Below are 19719 nucleotides of genomic sequence, written 5' to 3'. Positions count from 1 at the left end.
TGACACCGGATAACCCTCTTGCCCAACGGTTGGCCGCTAGCTTGTCAGAACTGATAGCCCGCCAACTACTGCCATATAAACTGGTGGACTTGGAGGCCTTTCGAAAATTTGTGGCCATTGGAACACCACAATGGAAGGTCCCAGGAAGGAAGTATATAAGGGCAACCCAGAGCTATATGGCCATGTTCAGCGGCAAGTGAATGTATCTCTGGCACACAGTGTCGGTGCCAAGATACATCTGACCACAGACACGTGGTCTAGCAAACAAGGGCAGGGAAGGTATATAACTTTTACTGCCCACTGGGTGAACCTTCTGACGGCCATCAAGCATGTAACCCGTGGCACCTGCATAGATTTGGTTTTACCGCCACGGATTGCATGCAGGCCTGGCTCTTCTTCTCCTCCTCCTACTCCATCCTCCCTCTCCTCCTCGGCTGACTCCTCCTTTTCCGCTGCTAGCGTCTCTTCAGCTGTGCCACCCAAGATCCCCAGAACCTATTCAACATGCCAGGTGAGACGTTGCCATGCTGTGCTGCATCTGTTGTGCCTGGAAGCCAAGAGCAACACTGGCCCTGCACTCCTTTCAGCTTTGTGTTCACAGGCAGATCTGTGGCTAACACCGCTCAATTTGACAGTTGGTAAAGTGGTGTGTGACAACGGTGCCAATCTGCTTAACGCATTGAAACAGGGCAAAATTACACACGTGCCATGCATGGCACATGTCTTAAACTTGGTCGTGCAGTGATTCGTTGTCAAATACCCTGGGGTCCAGGATATCTTGCAGCCGGCAAGGAAAATCTCGGCCCATTTCAGAAGATCTTACGCGGCCATGGCTCGCCTTGCTGACATTCAGCGGCGACACAATCTGAAGGTCAGACTTCTTATTTGCGATTGCCCGACGCGATGGACCTCAACCTTCTATATGGTGGATAGGCTGCTCCAGCAGAAAAGTGCAGTTAATGACTACCTGTACGAACTTTGAGGCAGAACAGGTTCTGTTTTTTTTTTTTCACCGCGCCAGTGGCTTCTCATGCGCGATGCATGCAGGCTTCTGCACCCATTTGATGAGATCACCAAACTGGTCAGTCACAGCCATGGCGCCATCAGTGACATCGTACCTTATGCCTTCTTTATGGAGTGTGCATTGCGTTGTGTCATTGATCAAGCCGTGGAGGAGCAGGAGCAGGAAGATGAGGAAGTTGCAATGCTGGATGAATTCCCGGGGGGGCTACTCTATCTGAGACAAGTCAACAACAGGAGTCTGAAGAGGAGTCAGAGGAGGATGGTGCCGGGGCAAATGAGGAGGAGCAAGAAGAGAATGCTTTAAACCTTTCTGGGATCCCTGTTGTTGTCCGTGGATGGGGAGAGGAGAATGAGGAGGACAACATTATCCTGGATGATGAGCAGGAGCCAGGCCACCACACCGCTTCCAGTTTAGTGCAAATGGGGGCCTTCATGCTCCAGTGTTTTAACAGGGACCCCCATATAAAAAGCATAAAGGTCAAGGACCAGTACTGGGTGGCACTGTACTTAGACCCCCGGTACAAACACAAAATGGCGGAAATGTTAGCACCATCACAGAGGGCTGTCAGAATGGAGCACTTACAGGCCTTGCTTCGAGAAATGCTGCATTCTGCTTTTGCAGGAGGAATTACCGCTCCCAGAGAAAGAGTTGCAGGTACCAATCCAACAGCGCCTGCAAGAAGAGGGTGGTTTGAAGATGTGTTGGTGACTTCTGATATGAGATCATTCTTTCAGCCGACCCATCGACAGGTCTCATCCGGATCCAGCAAGGAGCGAGGAATTCAACACATGTGACCAGTAGACCATGTATATGCATAACTCTATAAACAATTTATTTAATCTAGCACACGGACCTTTTTTCTACCTTTGGCTCACTTCCTTGTACAAAAAACGCACACCATACTATATGCCCATACCCTCCTGTTTGAAGAGGTTGAGCTGTGTCATATTTTTGGGTCCCGCAGCGAGTTGCTGGTATCAGTGCTGGTATCAGTGCTGGTGTCAGTGCTCTCTATCACGGTGCTGGTGTCAGTGCTCTCTATCTTGGTGCTGGTGTCAGTGCTCTCTATCTCTGTGCTGGTGTCAGTGCTCTATATCACGGTGCTGGTGTCAGTGCTCTCTATCATGGTGCTGGTGTCAGTGCTCTTTATCTTGGCGCTGGTGTCAGTGCTTTCTATCGCAGTGCTGGTGTCAGTGCTCTCTATCTCAGTGCTGGTGTCAGTGCTCAGTCTCTATCACGGTGCTGGTGTCAGTGCTCAGTCTCTATTGCGGTGCTGGTTTCAGACAGTGAGGGGGCAGTGAGCGGGCAGTGTCAGCACCATGGCTGAGGATCAGCACTGGACTGGCACCTCAGGACCACCGCAGTGGAGCCCTGCATAGGTGGGGGGTAAGGGCCGGGCAGAGGGAGGGGCTCAAGCACAGGTTGGCACACTGGGACACTGGCACAGGACTGCGCTGCCCTGACTGTGGCACTGATCATCTCTTGCACCCCCTTCACAGCCTGCCCTGACCTTGCCTCTCCTCCATGGCCTTCATACGCTCCTGAATTGTCAAAATTTCACAGATAAAAAAAAGAATGCTTGTCGTTGTCGATGCCAGATTCACTTAATACTTTTGTTATGTCAATGTCCATGTTGTGGGACTATGTGTGCACAGCTAGTAAGTATTTTGTGGATGAAAATATGACCTGGAGGTTTTTAAGGTTCGCTTACCATTAACTTCAATGGGGAACCCTGCTGTTCGCGAACTTTTGGTCACGTTCGCAGTTCGCTTTCGTGAAACGTCCCGTCGGACGTTCGTCCATCACTATTGAGCATCAAGATGACATTACATCTGTTATGTGGGTTTTTACAGAGAGATCTCTGAAAGGCCAATAGCGGTCTATTTAAAGAAGAAAAAGTGCTAATAGTGCTGTGCAATTTTCTTCCCAGAAATCCCACAAAGAGTCAATATACGATTTAAATTGTAAACTCATATACTCTGTGCAAAGACCAGACAAATATGTCTGTAGGTGGGTGTGCAACGTAATGCGGAGGCAATAATTCAATATAAATGCAATATAAAACTTGTCTTGAAGCAATGCAGCAGCATTACTAGTGTGATTACACTAGGGTAGGGTGACCAGACATGCCCGGTTTCCGGGGACAGTCCCCGGATTGAGGGCGCTGCCCCCTGAGCCCGTCTGTCTCCGGATCTGTCCTCTCAGCAGGGTGGCCCGGAGGTAGAGTGGTCAAGGACTCCCAAATCCTGCCCACCAATAAACTAATCCCCTCAGCTTATTGGTGTAGCTTTTTACAAAACAAATGTCTCCGGATCCCCTGTTCTCAGAGGGGGTCGGGGGACAGTAAGCGGACTATTTCTTCATTTTTAGGTTTAGTCAGGTTAATCCACAGCAGCGCGCTACACCGTTGAAGCCCGGCCTCTTCATAATGAATACACCGTGAACGCCTTGAAATGAAGAAATAGTCCGCTTACTGTCACCTGGCTCCCACTGAACACAGGGGGCCTGAAGACATTTACATAAAATAATTCCATAAACACAAACAACATACACTGCATATATCATTTGAGAAAAATATGCTTATAAAAAATAGTTTACCATTTGGCAATAAAAAAAAAAAGTCCCCGGATTTAATTTTAAAAATCTGGTCACCTTACACTAGGGGGCGATCAAGCGGTTAAATGTGTGTCCTAGGGAGTGTTTCTAACTGTATGGGGATGTGACTCACTGGGGGAGGAGACAGATCCTACAGTTCCTACTTAATAGGAAGACTATCTGTCTCTCCTCTCCTGTCAGAACGGGAATGTGTGTGTTTACACACACATCCCCATTCTGGTTCTCATGCCCGCGATCGCTGGTGGCCGGCGGTCATTGGACCCGCTGATTGGCTCTGCTCTCTCCAATCACAACGGGAGCTGGTCACCGGCGGCATGCCTCCCTCAGACCTGGAAATGCAGAATGACGTACCTGTACGTGGTTCTGCTCACAGGAGCCGCCACCCCAAATCTCCACATACTCATCCATCCAAATTTTCTCCTTTACATCCGGTTTAAGATGAGAACCCAAAGGGCCCTCAAAACAAACATAGACCTCACACTTCGTGGAATTGGCCAAGTGAACAAAATCCACCTTTTTACCGCTGTCCTCCATCGTCTCCTGCTTGTCCGTCGACACAACACTCTCAGGGGTTCCCAAGTCCTGAACAATACCCGCATCCCCCCCCCCCCGTGCAGCCACAGCTGCTGGTTGGCCCCCGAGCCACCGGGCAATCCTGCCAGAGGGGAGGATTCCAGCGTATTTACCTCACAACTCTGCAACGGCACCCACGCCATCGCCAGCATTGCCCTTGCTCCACCACCTGGCTCAAACCAGTTGGCCGAATTCTGCAAACCCACTAAGAGATCCTGCAGGCCCGCATCTGAACCCCCGACTGGACCCTCACACCACACCACTCCCCCTTAAACGTCCTGTGACCCCTTCCAGCCACATACCACTGCAGGCCACACCACTGACCTAACTTTCTTTAACCTCTTCCCTGCTGTCCTACTATTCATCCTGTCATGTTGTCGCTCCGCTTTTTTTTAATTAATTTATTTTGCTCTGGGACTTCCTGGTCCAATATTTGTCTACATGAAGAGCTTTATTTTCTGTATCCTGTTTCCATCCTTGCAGTTTCCTGTAGATCTGGAAATCCTGGGGTAAGGTAGTATTTAATCAGGCAGTGTTTTGTATTGCAGCAGTAAAACCTGGAACATGCCCAGCTCCTGCTACATCATGTGGCATTTCCCCATCATCACCGCGACCAAAACCACTGTGTATGAGCGATGATGACTGTCTTGGAAAGCAAAAGTGCTGCACACGAAAGTGCCGTCAGGAGTGTACCGATCCCTTACCATGTAAGTTACATCTGCCAATCAACACCATAGGCTTTGGAGGTCTATCTATCTATCTATCTATCTATCTATCTATCTATCTATCTATCTATCTATCTATCTATCTATCTATCTATCTATCTATCAATCTATCTATCTATCTATTTTTTAAAGCAGGTGCATATAAGGAAAATTAAGCTGCTCTACCGTCAAAAAAGTGCTAATAGTGCTGTGCAATATTATTCCCAGAAATCCCACAAGGAGTCAATATATGATTTAAATTGTAAACTCTTATACTCTGTGCAAAGACCGGACAAATATGTCTGTAGGTGGGCGTGCAGCCTGGTGCGAAGGCAATAATTCAATATAAATGCAATATAAAACTTGTCTTGAAGTAATGTAGCAACAGTTCACAATAGACAATGGGACAACTACCCAGCCGGGCACATTCACAATTTCCAATCATGTGAAGAAGCAGGTTCCAGCCGAACTGACAGCGTTTGTTGAGAGGGGACAGAAGGAAGCCTGGCTGTCTAGTTCCCAAGCAGGGAGGTATCCAGAGAGATGTGACCCTACGCTTTCCCTCCTCGTCAGGAACCTTTCCCTATCGCTAACACTGTCTCTAACAGACAGGGTACCTTTCACTACTCACTCCATAAAGCGCGCCAAACCTGGGGGGGGCCAGGGTCCTAAATAGCCTCTGCCACACCTAAGATGGCTGCCAGAATCACATGGGTGGCCAGCATCCAATCGGATTGCTTCCCAGTTTCTCAGGAAACCATAGAGGAACCTTGTTCCCCATAAATTCCTCTCCCTCTGCATTGCTGTTGCAGTTGAGCGCCACATGCAGTGGAGACAACAGACTGCACCTGCCTACATGTCAAACTCATAAAAGGTGCCTAAGTGGTAAACTAATAAACAAAGTGCTATAACCACTCAATGAATATTTCAATACAAAAAAAACAAATTAATATATTTCAAAATGAAATTCTTGTACTTCAATCAATAACTAAAAGTGATATACTGTAAGTCCATTAAAACATGTCCTAGTTCATGATAACCAAGTGCTTATCACAGAAAAGTTTCATATTTTCACCTTTTCAAAATGAAAATAGGCTAAGCATGGTGAGCTAAGAGCACTATGCTGTATATACAAAAAACAACAATTAACAACAGCAAACACTGCTGAGCAAACACATCACCTCTTGCTGTTACGAAAACCTAGAGACGAGATTGGCAATCCCCATGCTGGATAATTGTTGGAATCTCTCTATGTGTTTTGAGGGCAAATATTGTTTTTGAGAACATTTCTAGTCATCCTAGTGTAACCCTTGGTTTGTTTCTGTTATACCATGTTGTGTATATGAGGCTGGCCATTACTTCTCAGAGCTGGTCCTCAGACAACTCCACTTGCAAATAACAGGACCGACTTTTGAAAAACTTTTTTAGCGTGGAGTTATTGATTTCTTATAATTATTGTTTTATCTACTTTCATCAATCTAAACAATATTGCCTTCATCTTCTCCAAATTGGGAGAATCTGGTTGGATCTATCAGCTTAGTATGGTTTTCTCCACCCCAATGATGTCCTATCTAGTAGTCAGGTCTCTACATGTTCTGAAACGTGATGCAGCAGACAAATGTATAGACATAGTGGACTTGCGAACCCAGTTAATTTTATAATGTAGCAAATAGTGTCTTGCCAGTGGGCTTCAAAGGTTAGGACATCCTATGACATTTAGAACAAGAGGAGAACCTAGTGGATAAAGAAATTCAGGGAGGACATTAAAGACCTAGTGGACTTGATTTGTAGCTTTAATATGGATCTCCCTCCAAGCTTCAGAGTTGCATGTCTTATGTTTTTGTTTTATCTAATGGCATCAACTTGAACAATATTGCCTTCAACTCCTCTAGATTAGGAGAATCTGATTGAATCTATCAGGTTAGCATGGTTTTCTCCACTCCCAATAAACCGATGATCTCCTATCAAGTGAGGTCTCTAGACACTCCAGAACATAATACAGCAGACAAATGGAATGGAATGGATGGGCATAGGGAACCCAGTTAATTTATTTATGTAGGAAAATAAGTCCTTTCAGTGGGCTTCTATAATTGGGCATTACCATCACTGGTTTAAGGTTAGGACTTTCAATGACATTTAGGACAAGAGGAGGGCCTTGTGGGTGAATTTTTTTTTTAGAATGACATTAAAGCGGTAATAAACTGCTAGATAAAACAAAAAAAAATTTTCCTCCTGCAAGGCAATGTCATAATGTGCTAGTATGCACCACGTACTAGCCTTAATGAGAGACTTGCCTTAAAATGAAGCCCTCCAGTGGCACGTTGTCACCACTGACAGGGCTTCCATCCTCACGCAAACTTTGTTGCGGATTTCAAATCCCCAGACCGGTAAAGCAGCGATCCGATCTGTCCGAATGGGAGATTGCTGGCTTCAGGTACTGCAGAACCAGGTGTGATGGGGAGGGGGTTCAGTGTAAGTTCACCTTGCAAATTTTCTGTAAAGGTGAACTTAGACTTTAAAGACCTGGTGTGCTTGATGTGTAACTTTAAAATGTATCTCCCTCCAATTTTCACTTTGAGTTGCTGTATTGAATGCAGATCCAACCTTATTGAATGCAGAGCGAGGCATGTGCTGGCATTTAACTGACAGCTGGCAGCTGTAAAAAGGTTTTTGCCCAAAAAATTGTCTGTATAGGTAGCCCCCTGTAAGATCTTGTAATCTCAGGACAATTCACGTTTTTTTCAGAGGGTTTCCCTAGTATCAATGCCTGATTGCGATTGTGCTGTAGGGTTGGAGTGTAGAAATAAGACAATGTCTAATTGCAACCCGGGGATGCCATAGCTTGGTTGGAGCATAGAGAATGGCAACAATGAACCACGCGGGTCCAAACTCTTTGGAGGTGAAATTTATTCATTTGACACCACAGACTAAAAGCTGGAGACTGCATCCTTGAGGGAAGACAGGAGAAGATCTTAAGGGCATTAACAGAAATATTAGGCCTGAGATCTTCAATATCTTCAGTATCTTCCCCCTCTCTTTCCAAGAGATTGGTGTGTCTTGTGAGAGCATATTGAGTTTAATGCGAGTAAGGAGAGCATCAAGAGGTTTATGTATTAATCCCAAAATGGACCATGGCCCCACCATCCATGACTCAGGAGCCATGCTGCTGTAGTTAGAAGTGTTGTTAGTCCAATATCCTTCATACTGTGTAAGGCTGAGGTTGGGTAAATTGTATATTTTGGGTAACTGTAATCTAAAAAAAAAGTTCTATCTTACTCAGGACTAGACATTCCAACACACTTGGGTTTACAATCTTAGTTCTAAATTCATCTAAGTTCTAATCTAAGTTCATTATAACAGAGGGTAAAAAATTGTCCATGTCCACCCTTGGCAGCCCAGGACCTTGTTGCCAGTTTGCCAGTTTTCCTTCCTTGGACCAATTTTGGTCAGTCCTGATCACTACAGACCGTCAACATCCCACAAGAGCTGTAGTTTTGGAATTGCTCAAAAGGAGGAAGAGGATAGACAATCAACATAACAGGACAGTCACTCAGCATCAGCATAGGCAGTCTTGAAGGGATGTGATATTTCAAAAAAAATTATTCGGTTACATCAGCTTCAGGTGCTTGGTAGCTGTGGGTTATCCAAGACTGCTTCATCTTGATGAAGGTCAGTCGATCAACTGATTCGGTGGACAGGCGCACCCTGTGATCGGTAACAAAGCCACCAGCAGCACTGAAGGTGCGTTCCGAAAGAACGCTGGATGCAGGACAGGCCAGTAGCTCAATTGCATACTGTGCAAGCTCTGGCCAGTGATCCATCCTCAAGACCCAGTAAGCCAGAGGATTTTCCGTGGGAAAGGTGTCCAAGTCTGACCTTGCCCCTAGGTATTCCTGCACCATGTAAATCAGACGCTGGCGATGGGTGCTGGAACCGATCATACCTTGGGGCTGCGGACTAAAAAATTGTCTGAAAGCATCAGTCAGACGGCCATCTTCTCCACCGCTCCTTCTGACCGATGCCTCAGCAACACGTTGTCCAGGACCAGGAGTTTGTAACCTCCCAGTCTCTGGGAACGCGTTGCACAGACCTTTCTGCAAGGCCTCCTGGAGATGTCTCATCCTCTGCTCCCTCTGCGATGGCAAGATAAGGTCGGCAACCTTACCCTTGTACCGTGGATCAAGGAGAGTGGCCAGCCAGTAACGGTCCCTCTCCTGGATCCGAAGAATACGAGCATCCTTCCGCAGGCTTTGCAGGATCAGGGAGGCCATGCAGCGTAGGTTAGCTGAGGCATTCGGTCCGGAGTCCTCTGGGTCACTAAGGACAACATGATCCGCAGCTACCTCCTCTCAGCCACGTACAAGTCCACGGGTTTCTTGGGACTGTAAATCATCCCTACAAGACTGCTGCTGCTGCTGCTGATGCTGAGTGCCAGCCTCCCCCTCCATGCTGACACAATCATCCTCCTCCTCCTCTTCCTCCTCCTCATCCTCTTCCTGTGTGATGGGTGGCACAGCAGGAACGCTGTCTGGATAAAGGGGGCCTTGAGAGGCAAGGAAGTCCTCCTCTTCCTGCCTCTGTTTTGCCTCAAGTGCCCTGTCCATTATTCCACGCAGCGTATGCTCCAAGAGGTGGACAAGAGGTACAGTGTCACTGATGAATGCACTGTCACTGCTCACCATCCTTGTGGCCTCCTCAAACGGTGACAGGACAGTGCATGCATCCCTGATCATGCCCCACTGGCGTGGTGAGAAAAAACCGAGCTCCCCTGACCTTGTCCTGGTGCCGTAGTCACACAGGTACTCATTGATGGCCCCCTGCTGCATGTGCAGCTGCTGCAGCATGGCCAACGTTGAGTTCCACCTGGTGGGCATGTCACATATAAGGCGGTTCTTGGGCAGGTTCAACTCCTTTTGGAGCTCAGCCAGCCGAGCACAGGCATTAAATGATTGGCGGAAATGCACACAGACTTTCCTGGCCTGATTCAGGACATCCTGTAAGCCCGGGTACCTGCCCAAGAACCGCTGCACCACCAGGTTAAGGACGTGAGCTACACAGGGCACATGGGTCAGTTGTCCCTGTCGGAGGGCGGAGAGGAGGTTGGTGCCATTATCGCAAACCACCATTCCTGGCTTAAGCTGGCGTGGCGTCAACCACCTCTCGGCCTGCCCCTGCAAAGCTGACAAAACATCCGCCCCAGTGTGGCTCCTGTCCCCCAAACAAACCAGCGCAAGCACGGCATGGCATTGTTTTGCCTGCGTACTTGCGTAGCCCCTGGAACGCCTACGGAGCACCGCTGGTTCTGAGGACAGAGCACTGGAAGAGGCCATGGAGGAAGAAGAAGAGGAGGGGGTGGAGGAGAGAGGTGTGTGTCAACCAATAGTAGCATTTTGGAGGTGTGGTGGCGGAACAACCTCCAACACTACTGCACCTTGTCCTGCATCCTTCCCAGCTGCCAGAAGAGTGACCCAATGGGCCGTGAAAGACAGGTAACGTCCCTGTCCATGCCTGCTGGACCATGAGTCAGCGGTAATATGCACCTTACCGCTGACCGCCCTGTCCAGCGAGGCAAGGACATTGCCTTCCACATGCCGGTAGAGAGCCAGAATCTCCATCCGTGAGAAAAAGTGTGTGGGGACCTGCCACTGAGGAACCGCACATTGTACAAACTCACGGAAGGGGGCCGAGTCTACCAACTGAAAAGGCAGCAGTTGAAGTGCTAGCAATTTAGCCAAGCTAGCATTCAACCGCTGGGCATGTGGATGGCTGGGAGTGAACTTCTTTCGCCGGTCCAGCAGCTGGGGCAGGGACATTTGCCTGCTATAATCGGACATGGGTGTACTGCTAGCAGAGTGCCCGGAAGCACTTGGCTGTGACACACCTAATTCTACACCTTCATTCCTCTCAGAGCAGGTTTCAGAGAGGACTGAAGGTCTAGTGAGGTTGGAGATGCCAGCTGATGAGGAGCAAGGAGAGGTCCGCTTTGTTCTTTGGTGTGGGTCTTTGAGGTACGCTTGCCAACGAGCTGCATGGCAGGTCAACATATGTCTGGTCAAGCATGTGGTGCCCAAACGGCTGATGTTTTGGCCACGCGAGATACGCTTGAGACATATGTTGCAAATAGCAGCGTTGCGATCTGATGCACTCGTCTCAAAAAAGGCCCACACCAAAGAACTTTTAGAATAACGCGCAGAGGCAGCGCCCTGCACAGGCGGAGCTCTGCGGTGTGATTCAGTCGGTGTGCTGCCCCTAAGCTGGCCCCCGGAGGGCATCCTGCCTCGTTGAACATGTGCCTCCTCCTCCTTCTCTCTCCTACCAGGCACCCACGTGGAGTCAGTGCCCTCATCATCCCCTCCCTCTTCATCGCTGTAGCAAACCTGGCAGTATGCTGCAGCTTGTGGAACATGACTGCCAGATTGCTGTCCTTCTTGAGCATCCCCTCTCTCTGCATTCACGCTACTGCCTTCCTCTAGCTGAGTGTCATCATCAGAGCCTACAAAACACTGGGCATCCTCCTGGAGCATGTACCCAACACTGTGCTCAAAGAGTTCAGGAGACTCCTCAGGAGGACGTGGTTGGTCTAGGGAAGGAGTCACTGATGATGACATTGAGACGAGGGAAGACGATGCGTTGGCAGCTGCTTTGCTAGTACCCTGAGACTGGGTGAGAGAGGATGAGGAGGATGAAGAGGGCTTGGTCATCCACTCTACCAAGTTGTTGGCATGTTGCGGCTCAACATGTCCAGCTGCCGAAAAGAAGGACAAGCGTGTTCCATGGCCACGTGCTGATGACAATGCACCGCGTCCACGACCAGCACTGTTGTCTCTAGACACAGAGCCTGCTTGCCCTCTTTTATCGGCTCGCGCCTGTCTGCCTCTCCTTGCTGGCCTTCCAGACATGGTAATGGCCTGAAGGGAGTTGGGCAAAACAGCAGTTGGGTAGTGTATATTGTGCTGGAGGCACACAACACCCACTAACTCCTGCAGATGCCTTTATTATAGAACACCAGAGATAAAGGGGTATACTGTAATGGAGTCACACAACACCCACTAAGCCCTGCAGATGGCTCTATTAGAGAACAGCAATAAAGGGTAGATACAGGTGTATATTGTGCTGGAGGCACAAAACACCCACTAACTCCTGCAGATGCCTTTATTATAGAACACCAGAGATAAAGGGGTATATACAGATGTATACTGTGCTGTGCTGGAGGCACACACAACTTCCAATAACTCCTGCAGATGGCTCAAATAGAGAAGAGCTATGTAGGTGGATATAGCGGTGTGTACTGGGTACAGAGCACGCAGACAGCACGCACAAGCTCCTAACACTACTGACTGCAAGCTCTATTATAAAAGATAGATCACTAGCTATATAGGTGAGGTGAATATAGCGGTGTATTCTGCGGTCAGGGCACGCAGACAACAACCACTACAGAAGAGCAAGATCGAAAATCGGCCGATAACGATCGGTGTATACTGTGTTGAAGGTACACAGAACACCCACTAACTGCTTCAGACGCCAACACACTACACAAGGCCGCCGCGCTGGCGGCCTTATATAGTGTGGGGCGTGTACTACACAGCCTGAGCTATGATTGGCCACAGGCATCCTGCCTGTGGCCAATCATGGCTCTCCTCGCTGCTGGCGCTGTGATTGGCCAAGCATGCGGGGTCACAGTGCATGCTTGGCCAATCATGAGCCAGCAATGCACTGCGCCATCGCAGTGCATTGTGGGCCGTGAGCGCCACACGAATTTGGTGCGAGCGGCCCATAACGTTCGGAATTTGCCGAACGGGCGAACAGCCGATGTTCGAGTGGAACGTATGTTCGACTCGAACACAAAGCTCATCCCTATCAGCAATACAACTGCTGCTACTTAATAAAGATAATTAGAATGGTTACAATTTGATGTTGTGTTTATTATTTGTTCTGAGTGCAGAAAACGACTTCCAAAAATGTTGAACATTTATGGAGGCTGTTTTACCTTTTTTGAAAGCAGTTAATATGAAAATTAGATTTCTAGACTGTTCCCTGGTCATCCTCTGTCCTTCTCTGCTGTGGTTTTTCTACCTGGCTGTGGACTAGAGGTTCTCCAGAAAGCTGACTGACCCCTTTGAGAGCACATATAGAAGGGATCTGGTGTTCCTGCTGAATATTAAACCCAAATCAACTGTTTACTTTTACTTTTTTTATTTACTTCAATGGTGCGATGTGGTTGGAAGTTCTGGGGCTGTGTTTGACCTGCTTTGCCTTTCTGGATGCAGTACATCCTATTGAGATTCCTTTGCAGTGCACACAACGAAGGGCAAACACAGCCCCATGCTATACCTTCCATGTTCTCTGGTATTGTTTTTTAATACCATTTGTCTATTGCTCTGATGTAGAGAATATATGAAGCCCCCCTATGAGGTGAAGTAGGTGCATGACTTTTCGTGCAAGGCGTTCCTTATCACACACTCAAACACATCCACCCTGAGGAACCAACATCCTGCTCAGTACCTCCAGTCAAGCAGACCTCAAATGTTTCTTGCTCTGTTCATACGTGAGAGTATAGAGATGCAATTAGAGAGGGACAATCTGAAAACAAACAGTCTCTGCCTGTACTCTCTCATTAGAGAACATCTGCATACAATGACTGCATTCTGTAGTGTCATGCCTTCACCCTGTTTGAATGTTTACTTACAACAAACAACCAAGAAAATACATTTGTTTAAAAGTATATATGCTTTAAGAACATTGAAATAAAATGGAACCCCAGACCATTATGGTTTTCCTTTAACTCTTAGCCCTTGTACACACGGTCGGAGATTCAGACGGAATGTGTCCGATCGGACCATTTTGTCGGATATTCCGACTGTGTGTGGTCTCCATCGGACCAAGTTTTCCAACTTGTTGGTAACATTTTCAGACAAAATGCTCTGATTGGACATACTCCGATCATGTGTAGAGAATTCCGATCGGACAAAGTGCCACGCATGCTCAGATCAAATTCCTACATCAAAGCTATTGGCTACTAGCCTGATGGTAGTCCCGTCGTAACGAAATTACGTCATCACGTTCTGAACGATCGGATTTTCTGACAACTTCGTCCGACCGTGTGTATGCAACAGTTTCGGACAAAATCTGTCTGACAAAATCCGACGGATTTGGTTGTCGGAATGTCCGACCGTGTGTACAAGGGCTTAGTCTGGGTTTGGCTACATCCAAGAATAGTGTGTTACGAAAAGGTATGGATAGAGATTTCCAAAAATTGTCAGCTACATTTCAGAAGACAATTAATTCTGGTTAAAAAAAAAAACATTCTATTGGAGTGTTTATACATAATGCGGAGTTCCAGCCTGTATAAAAAAAATTTAAAAAAATAAAACTCAGCAGCTAAAAATACTGTAGCTGCTAACTTTTTATATAAGGACACTTACCTGTCCAGGGATCCCGCAATGTCGGCACCCCTGGCCGATTCCTCAATTGGCTTTGGGTGCAGGTACTGGCATTTTCACTAAGGGAAAAAGAAAATTAAGCATTGCGGCTTCATAGCCTGTTTCCTACTGTGCATGCGTGGGTTGTGCTGTGCTTTCTGAATGGTCCTGCTGTCTTCTGGGACATGTGTGTCTCCCAGAAGGCAGCAGGGGGAAGAAGGAGGGGCTGGAAATTTCATACACGCTGCGCGGCGATCTTACCCGGAAGTGGGAGCGGGTACCTGGTTTTGAAGGTGCGAACAAGCAGAGCTTCCCCTTTTGGTGGAGCTCCACTTTAACTCAGAAAAGTCCCTTCTATTGCTATCAGTCTCCACCAAATCTTGCTGTAAAATGACTTCTTGTTAAAGGGCTGCTACATTCAATCTCAATGGTCCCACTTTATGTAGTAATGTAGCCATCCTCTTGCTTGAGATGGACTATGGGATTTGTAGTGTGCTATCCACATAGGACCAGGCCTATTCTGACACTTTTTGTTTACAAGCAGGGATGAGCCGGTTCGCACCAGAACCTGCGAACAGACCGAAAATTTGCGCAAACTTTAGAACCCCATTAAAGTCTATGGGACTCGAACGTTCGAAATCAAAAGTGCTAATTTTAAAGGCTAATTGCAAGTTATTGTCCTAAAAAGGGTTTGGGTACCTGGCTCCTGCACCAGGAGACATGTATCAATGCAAAAAAAAAAGTTTTAAAAACTGACGTTTTTTCGGGAGCACTGATTTTAATGATGCTTAAAGTGAAAAAAAAAGTGAAATATTCCTTTAACCACTTGCCGACCGCCGCACGACGATGTACGTCGACAGAATGGCACGGGCAGGCATATGGGCGTACATATACGTCCCTGCCTTCCCGCAGGTGGGGGGCCCGATCGGGCCCCCCCCCCGGTGCCAGCGGCAGTCGGATTCCGTGCAGGAGCGATCCGGGATGAGGGGGCGGCCATTCTTTAATGGCCACCCCCTCGCGATCGCTCCTGACGAATGAAATGGCAGCATTACATCACTTCCTCTCCTGTAATGTAAACACAGGTAGAGGAAGTGATGTAATCTCTCCTCCGTGTCGGGTATTTTTCGTTCCGGCACCGAGGAGAGAGGATCGGTGAGTTGCACCAACACTACACTATACAGTAGAACACGCCAGGCGCACTTTCACCCCCCCTTCACCCCCCGATCACCCCCCTAATCACCCCCAGTCACAGTGACACCAATTGCATTTATTTTTTATTTTTTTATTATTGCATTGGTGTCATTTGTGACTGCAATAACTGTTAGGGCAGTTGGGGTTAGCCCCCTTTAGCTCTAGGGTACCCCCCTAACCCCCAATAAAGGTTTAACCCTGTGATAACCCCCCGTCGCCAGTGTCACTAAGGCTGGGTTCACATTGCAGCGGTTTATGAGAACGGATGTGATTCGCACCGCACTGCAGTGCAAATCACATCCGATCTCTGTGCGATGCGTGTTCAGCCATACAGATAGTATGGCTGAATTCGCATCGCACCCGCCGCAAACTCGCACGGGACCCTTTTTTTGGTCCGCAGCAGAATCGGATCGCATGGGTGTTCACACCATGCGATCCGATTCCTGTCCGAGTTTGCAGATCGCACTGCGATATGCGAACTGATCTGGGGGTGTCATTAACATTTCACTGACACTCCCTGCAGTTCGCATAGGGCAGTGTGAACTGCTGCCGGGAGGCATGCCATGCGGGAACCCAGCCTAATAAGCGATCGTTTTTCTGATCGCTGTATTAGTGTCACAGGTGACGCTAGTTAGGCAGGTAGGTATTTAGGTTCGCCGCAGCTTTTTATAGCGCCAGGGACCCCCATATACTACCGCATAAAGCCCCCTGATTGCCCCCTAGTTAACCCTTTCACCAGTGATCACCATATAACTGTTACAGGTGACGCTGGTTGATTAGTTATTTTTTTATAGTTTCAGGGCACCCGCCATTTATTACCTAATAAAGGTTTAACCCCCTGATCACCCGGCGGGTGATATAAGTTTGAGGGTCAGATAAGGTCTGTGTCACCCCAGGCAGCGTCAGGTTAGTGCCAGTACCGCTAACACCCACGCGCAAAGCATACACCTCCCTTAGTAATATAGTATCTGATCAGATTTATATTAGCGTCGCCAGCAGTTTAGGATTCCCAAAAGGCATTGTTAGCGGGATCAGCCCAGATACCTGCTAGCACCTGCGTTTAGCCCCTCCGCCAAGCCCAGCCCAGCCCACCCAAGTGCAGTATCGATCGATCACTGTCACTTACAAAACACAACACACAGAACTGCAGCGTTCGCAGAGTCAGGCCTGATCCCTGCGATTGCTAACAGTTTTTTTTTGTAGCGTTTTGATACAGTCGCTGACAGCCTAGGTGCTTTTTTACCTGCGAGTCTCACTAGTGTACCCCTAAATTTAGGGGTGTCTACTTTCCAAAATGGGGTCATTTGGGGGGGGTTAGGTTAGGGTGCGATAGGTAGTGAGGAGTGAAATCAAAAATTTACACCCTTAGAAATCCTGAAGGCGGTTCTTGGATTTCGGGGCCCCGTACGCGGCTAGGCTCCCAAAAAGTCCCACACATGTGGTATCCCCGTACTCAGGAGAAGCAGCAGAATTTATTTTGGGGTGTCATTTCACATATGCCCATGGCATGTGTGAGCAATATATCATTTAGTGACAACTTTGTGAAAAAAATAAAAAATAAATAAAAGTTTGTAATATTCCCGCAACTTGTGGCAAAATATAAAATATTCCATGGACTCAACATGCCTCTCAGCAAATAGCTTGGGGTGCCTACTTTCTAAAATGGGGTCATTTGTGGGGGTTTTGTGCCATCTTGGCATTTTATGGCCTTCAAAACTGTAATAGGTAGTGAGGAGTGAAATCAAAAATTTACACCCTTAGAAATCCTGAAGGCAGTGCTTGGTTTTCGGGGCCCCGTACGTGGCTAGGCTCCAAAAAAATTCCCACACATGTGGTATCCCCGTACTCAGGAGAAGCAGCAAAATTTATTTTGGGGTGTAATTTCACATATGCCCATAGCATGTGTGAGCAATATATCATTTAGTGACAACTTTGTGAAAAAAATAAAAAATAAATAAAAGTTTGTAATTTTCCCGCAACTTGTGGCAAAATATAAAATATTCCATGGACTCAACATGCCTCTCAGCAAATAGCTTGGGCTGTCTACTTTCTAAAATGAGGTCATTTGTGGGTGTTTTGTGTCATCTTGGCATTTTATGGCCTTCAAAACTGTGATAGGTAGTGAGGAGTGAAATTACAAATTTACGCCCTTAGAAAGCCTGAAGGCGGTTCTTGGCTTTCGGGGCCCCGAACGCAGCTAGGCTCCCAAAAAAATCCCACACATGTGGTATCTGCGTACTCAGAAGAAGCAGCAGAATTTATTTTGGGGTGTAATTTCACAAATGCCCATAGCATGTGTGAGCAATATATAATTTAGTGACAACTTTGTGAAAAATAAATAAAGTTTGTAATTTTCCCGCAACTTGTGGCAAAATATAAAATATTCCATGGACTCAACATGCATCTCAGCAAATAGCTTGGGGTGTCTACTTTCTAAAATGGGGTCATTTGTGGGTGTTTTGTGCCATCTTGGCATTTTATGGCCTTCAAAACTATGATAGGTAGTGAGGAGTGAAATTACAAATGTATGCCCTTAGAAATCCTGAAGGCGGTGCTTGGCTTTCGGGGCCCCGTACGCGGCTAGGCTTCCAAAAAGTCAATCACATGTGGTATCCCCGTACTCAGGAGAAGCAGCAGAATGTATTTTGGGGTACAATTCCACATATAACCATGGCATGTGTGAGCAATATATCATTTAGTGACAACTTTGTGTAAAAAACAAAAAAAAATTTTTTTTTGTCATTATTCAATCGCTTGAGGCAAAAAAATAAAATATTCAATGGGCTCAACATGCCTCTTATCAATTTCCTTAGGGTGTCTACTTTCCAAAATGGGGTCATTTGGGGGGTTTTGTACTGCTCTGCCATTTTAGCACCTCAAGAAATGAGATAGGCAGTCATAAACTAAAAGCTGCGTAAATTCCAGAAAATGTACCTTAGTTTGTAGATGTGATAACTTTTGCGCAAACCAATAAATATACAGTTATTGACTTTTTTTTTACCAAAGACATGTGGCTGAATACATTTTGGCCTAAATGTATGACTAAAATTGAGTTTATTGGATTTTTCTAATAACAAAAAGTAGAAAATATCATTTTTTTTCAAAATTTGCGGTCTTTTTACGTTTATATCGCAAAAAATAAAAATCGCAGAGTCAGTCAAATACGTTTAAAAGAAAGCTCTATTTGTGGGAAAAAAAGGACGCAAATTTTATTTGGGTACAACATTGCATGACCGCGCAATTACCAGTTAAAGCAGCGCAGTGCCAAATTGTAAAAAGACCTCTGGTCATTGACCAGCAAAATGGTCCGGTCTGAAAGTGGTTAAATATCATGTCGGGGGGGGGGGGGAGGTGTCTATAGTAAAAATGGCATGGGTAGCCCCCCCTGTCCATTACCAGCCCCTTTGGGTCTTGTACGGATATTAAGGTGAACCCCATTAAAAAAGGGAAAGGCGTGGGGCCCCCAGGCCCTATATACTCAGAATAACAGTATACAGGTGGTGCAAACAAGACAGGGACTGTGCAGGTTTGTTGTGTTAAGTAGAATATGAAAATAAAAAGAAGAGATTGTGCTATTTTATAACAGATGTATTAATGGTATGAGCTGCCTCTACATAATATTATCACCCAATGAGTGAAAATAGACTAGTGAAAAGAAAAGGAGAAAGTAGATCGGGCGCTATACCTTTAAATATAGTGATATAACCAAATATTATTACTTATGAGGGTAAAAACCCAAGATATTTCATCAATAACCAGTGAACAAAATAAAAAATATATAAGATATATATGTAAAGTGAAAAAATATATAGAGTGAAAAAAATGTAAATAAAGAGTGTGACCCCAATAAAAATAAAATAAAAATAAAATTTAATTAAATATAATATTAATGTACGTATATTATTTTTACAACCATACTATGAAAAAGTCTTGGCCCACGTACACACGGTCGGAGATTTTGCCAACCAAATCCGTCGGATTTTGCCCGTCGGATTTAGTCCGACGGATTGTCCGAAACTGTTGCATACACACGGTCGGGCCAAGTTGGCGAAAAATCCGATCTTTCAGAACGTGATGACGTAATTTCATTACGATGGGACTACATTCAGGCTAGTAGCCAATAGCTTTGATGTAGGAATTTGATCTGAGCATGCGTGGCACTTGGTCCGATCAAAATGCTCTACACATGATC

At 46.5% G+C, this 19719-nt stretch overlaps 1 protein-coding gene across 8 annotated transcripts in view; it reads left to right on the top strand.

Annotated features, from left to right (window-relative positions):
- LOC143989238 (uncharacterized) overlaps positions 1-19719 on the top strand; it is a 484136-nt gene that overhangs the window by 380288 nt on the left and 84129 nt on the right. For 7 of the 8 annotated variants that reach the window (XM_077489308.1, XM_077489306.1, XM_077489304.1 and 4 more), the window contains one exon: positions 4762-4920. The exons of the other annotated variant lie outside the window; for it this stretch is intronic. In XM_077489308.1, the coding sequence (XP_077345434.1) occupies positions 4762-4920 (159 nt within the window). The remainder of the gene's footprint in view (positions 1-4761; positions 4921-19719) is intronic. 8 annotated transcript variants of the gene reach the window in all.

The sequence above is a fragment of the Lithobates pipiens genome, unplaced genomic scaffold (genome assembly GCF_037356315.1).
Source record: "Lithobates pipiens isolate NorthernLeopardFrog02 unplaced genomic scaffold, aLitPip1_a1.2 Scaffold_18, whole genome shotgun sequence".
Lineage (NCBI taxonomy): Eukaryota > Metazoa > Chordata > Amphibia > Anura > Ranidae > Lithobates > Lithobates pipiens.
The sequence above is the reverse complement of the archived record's forward strand: the minus strand, read 5'-3'. Positions and strand labels throughout refer to the sequence as shown.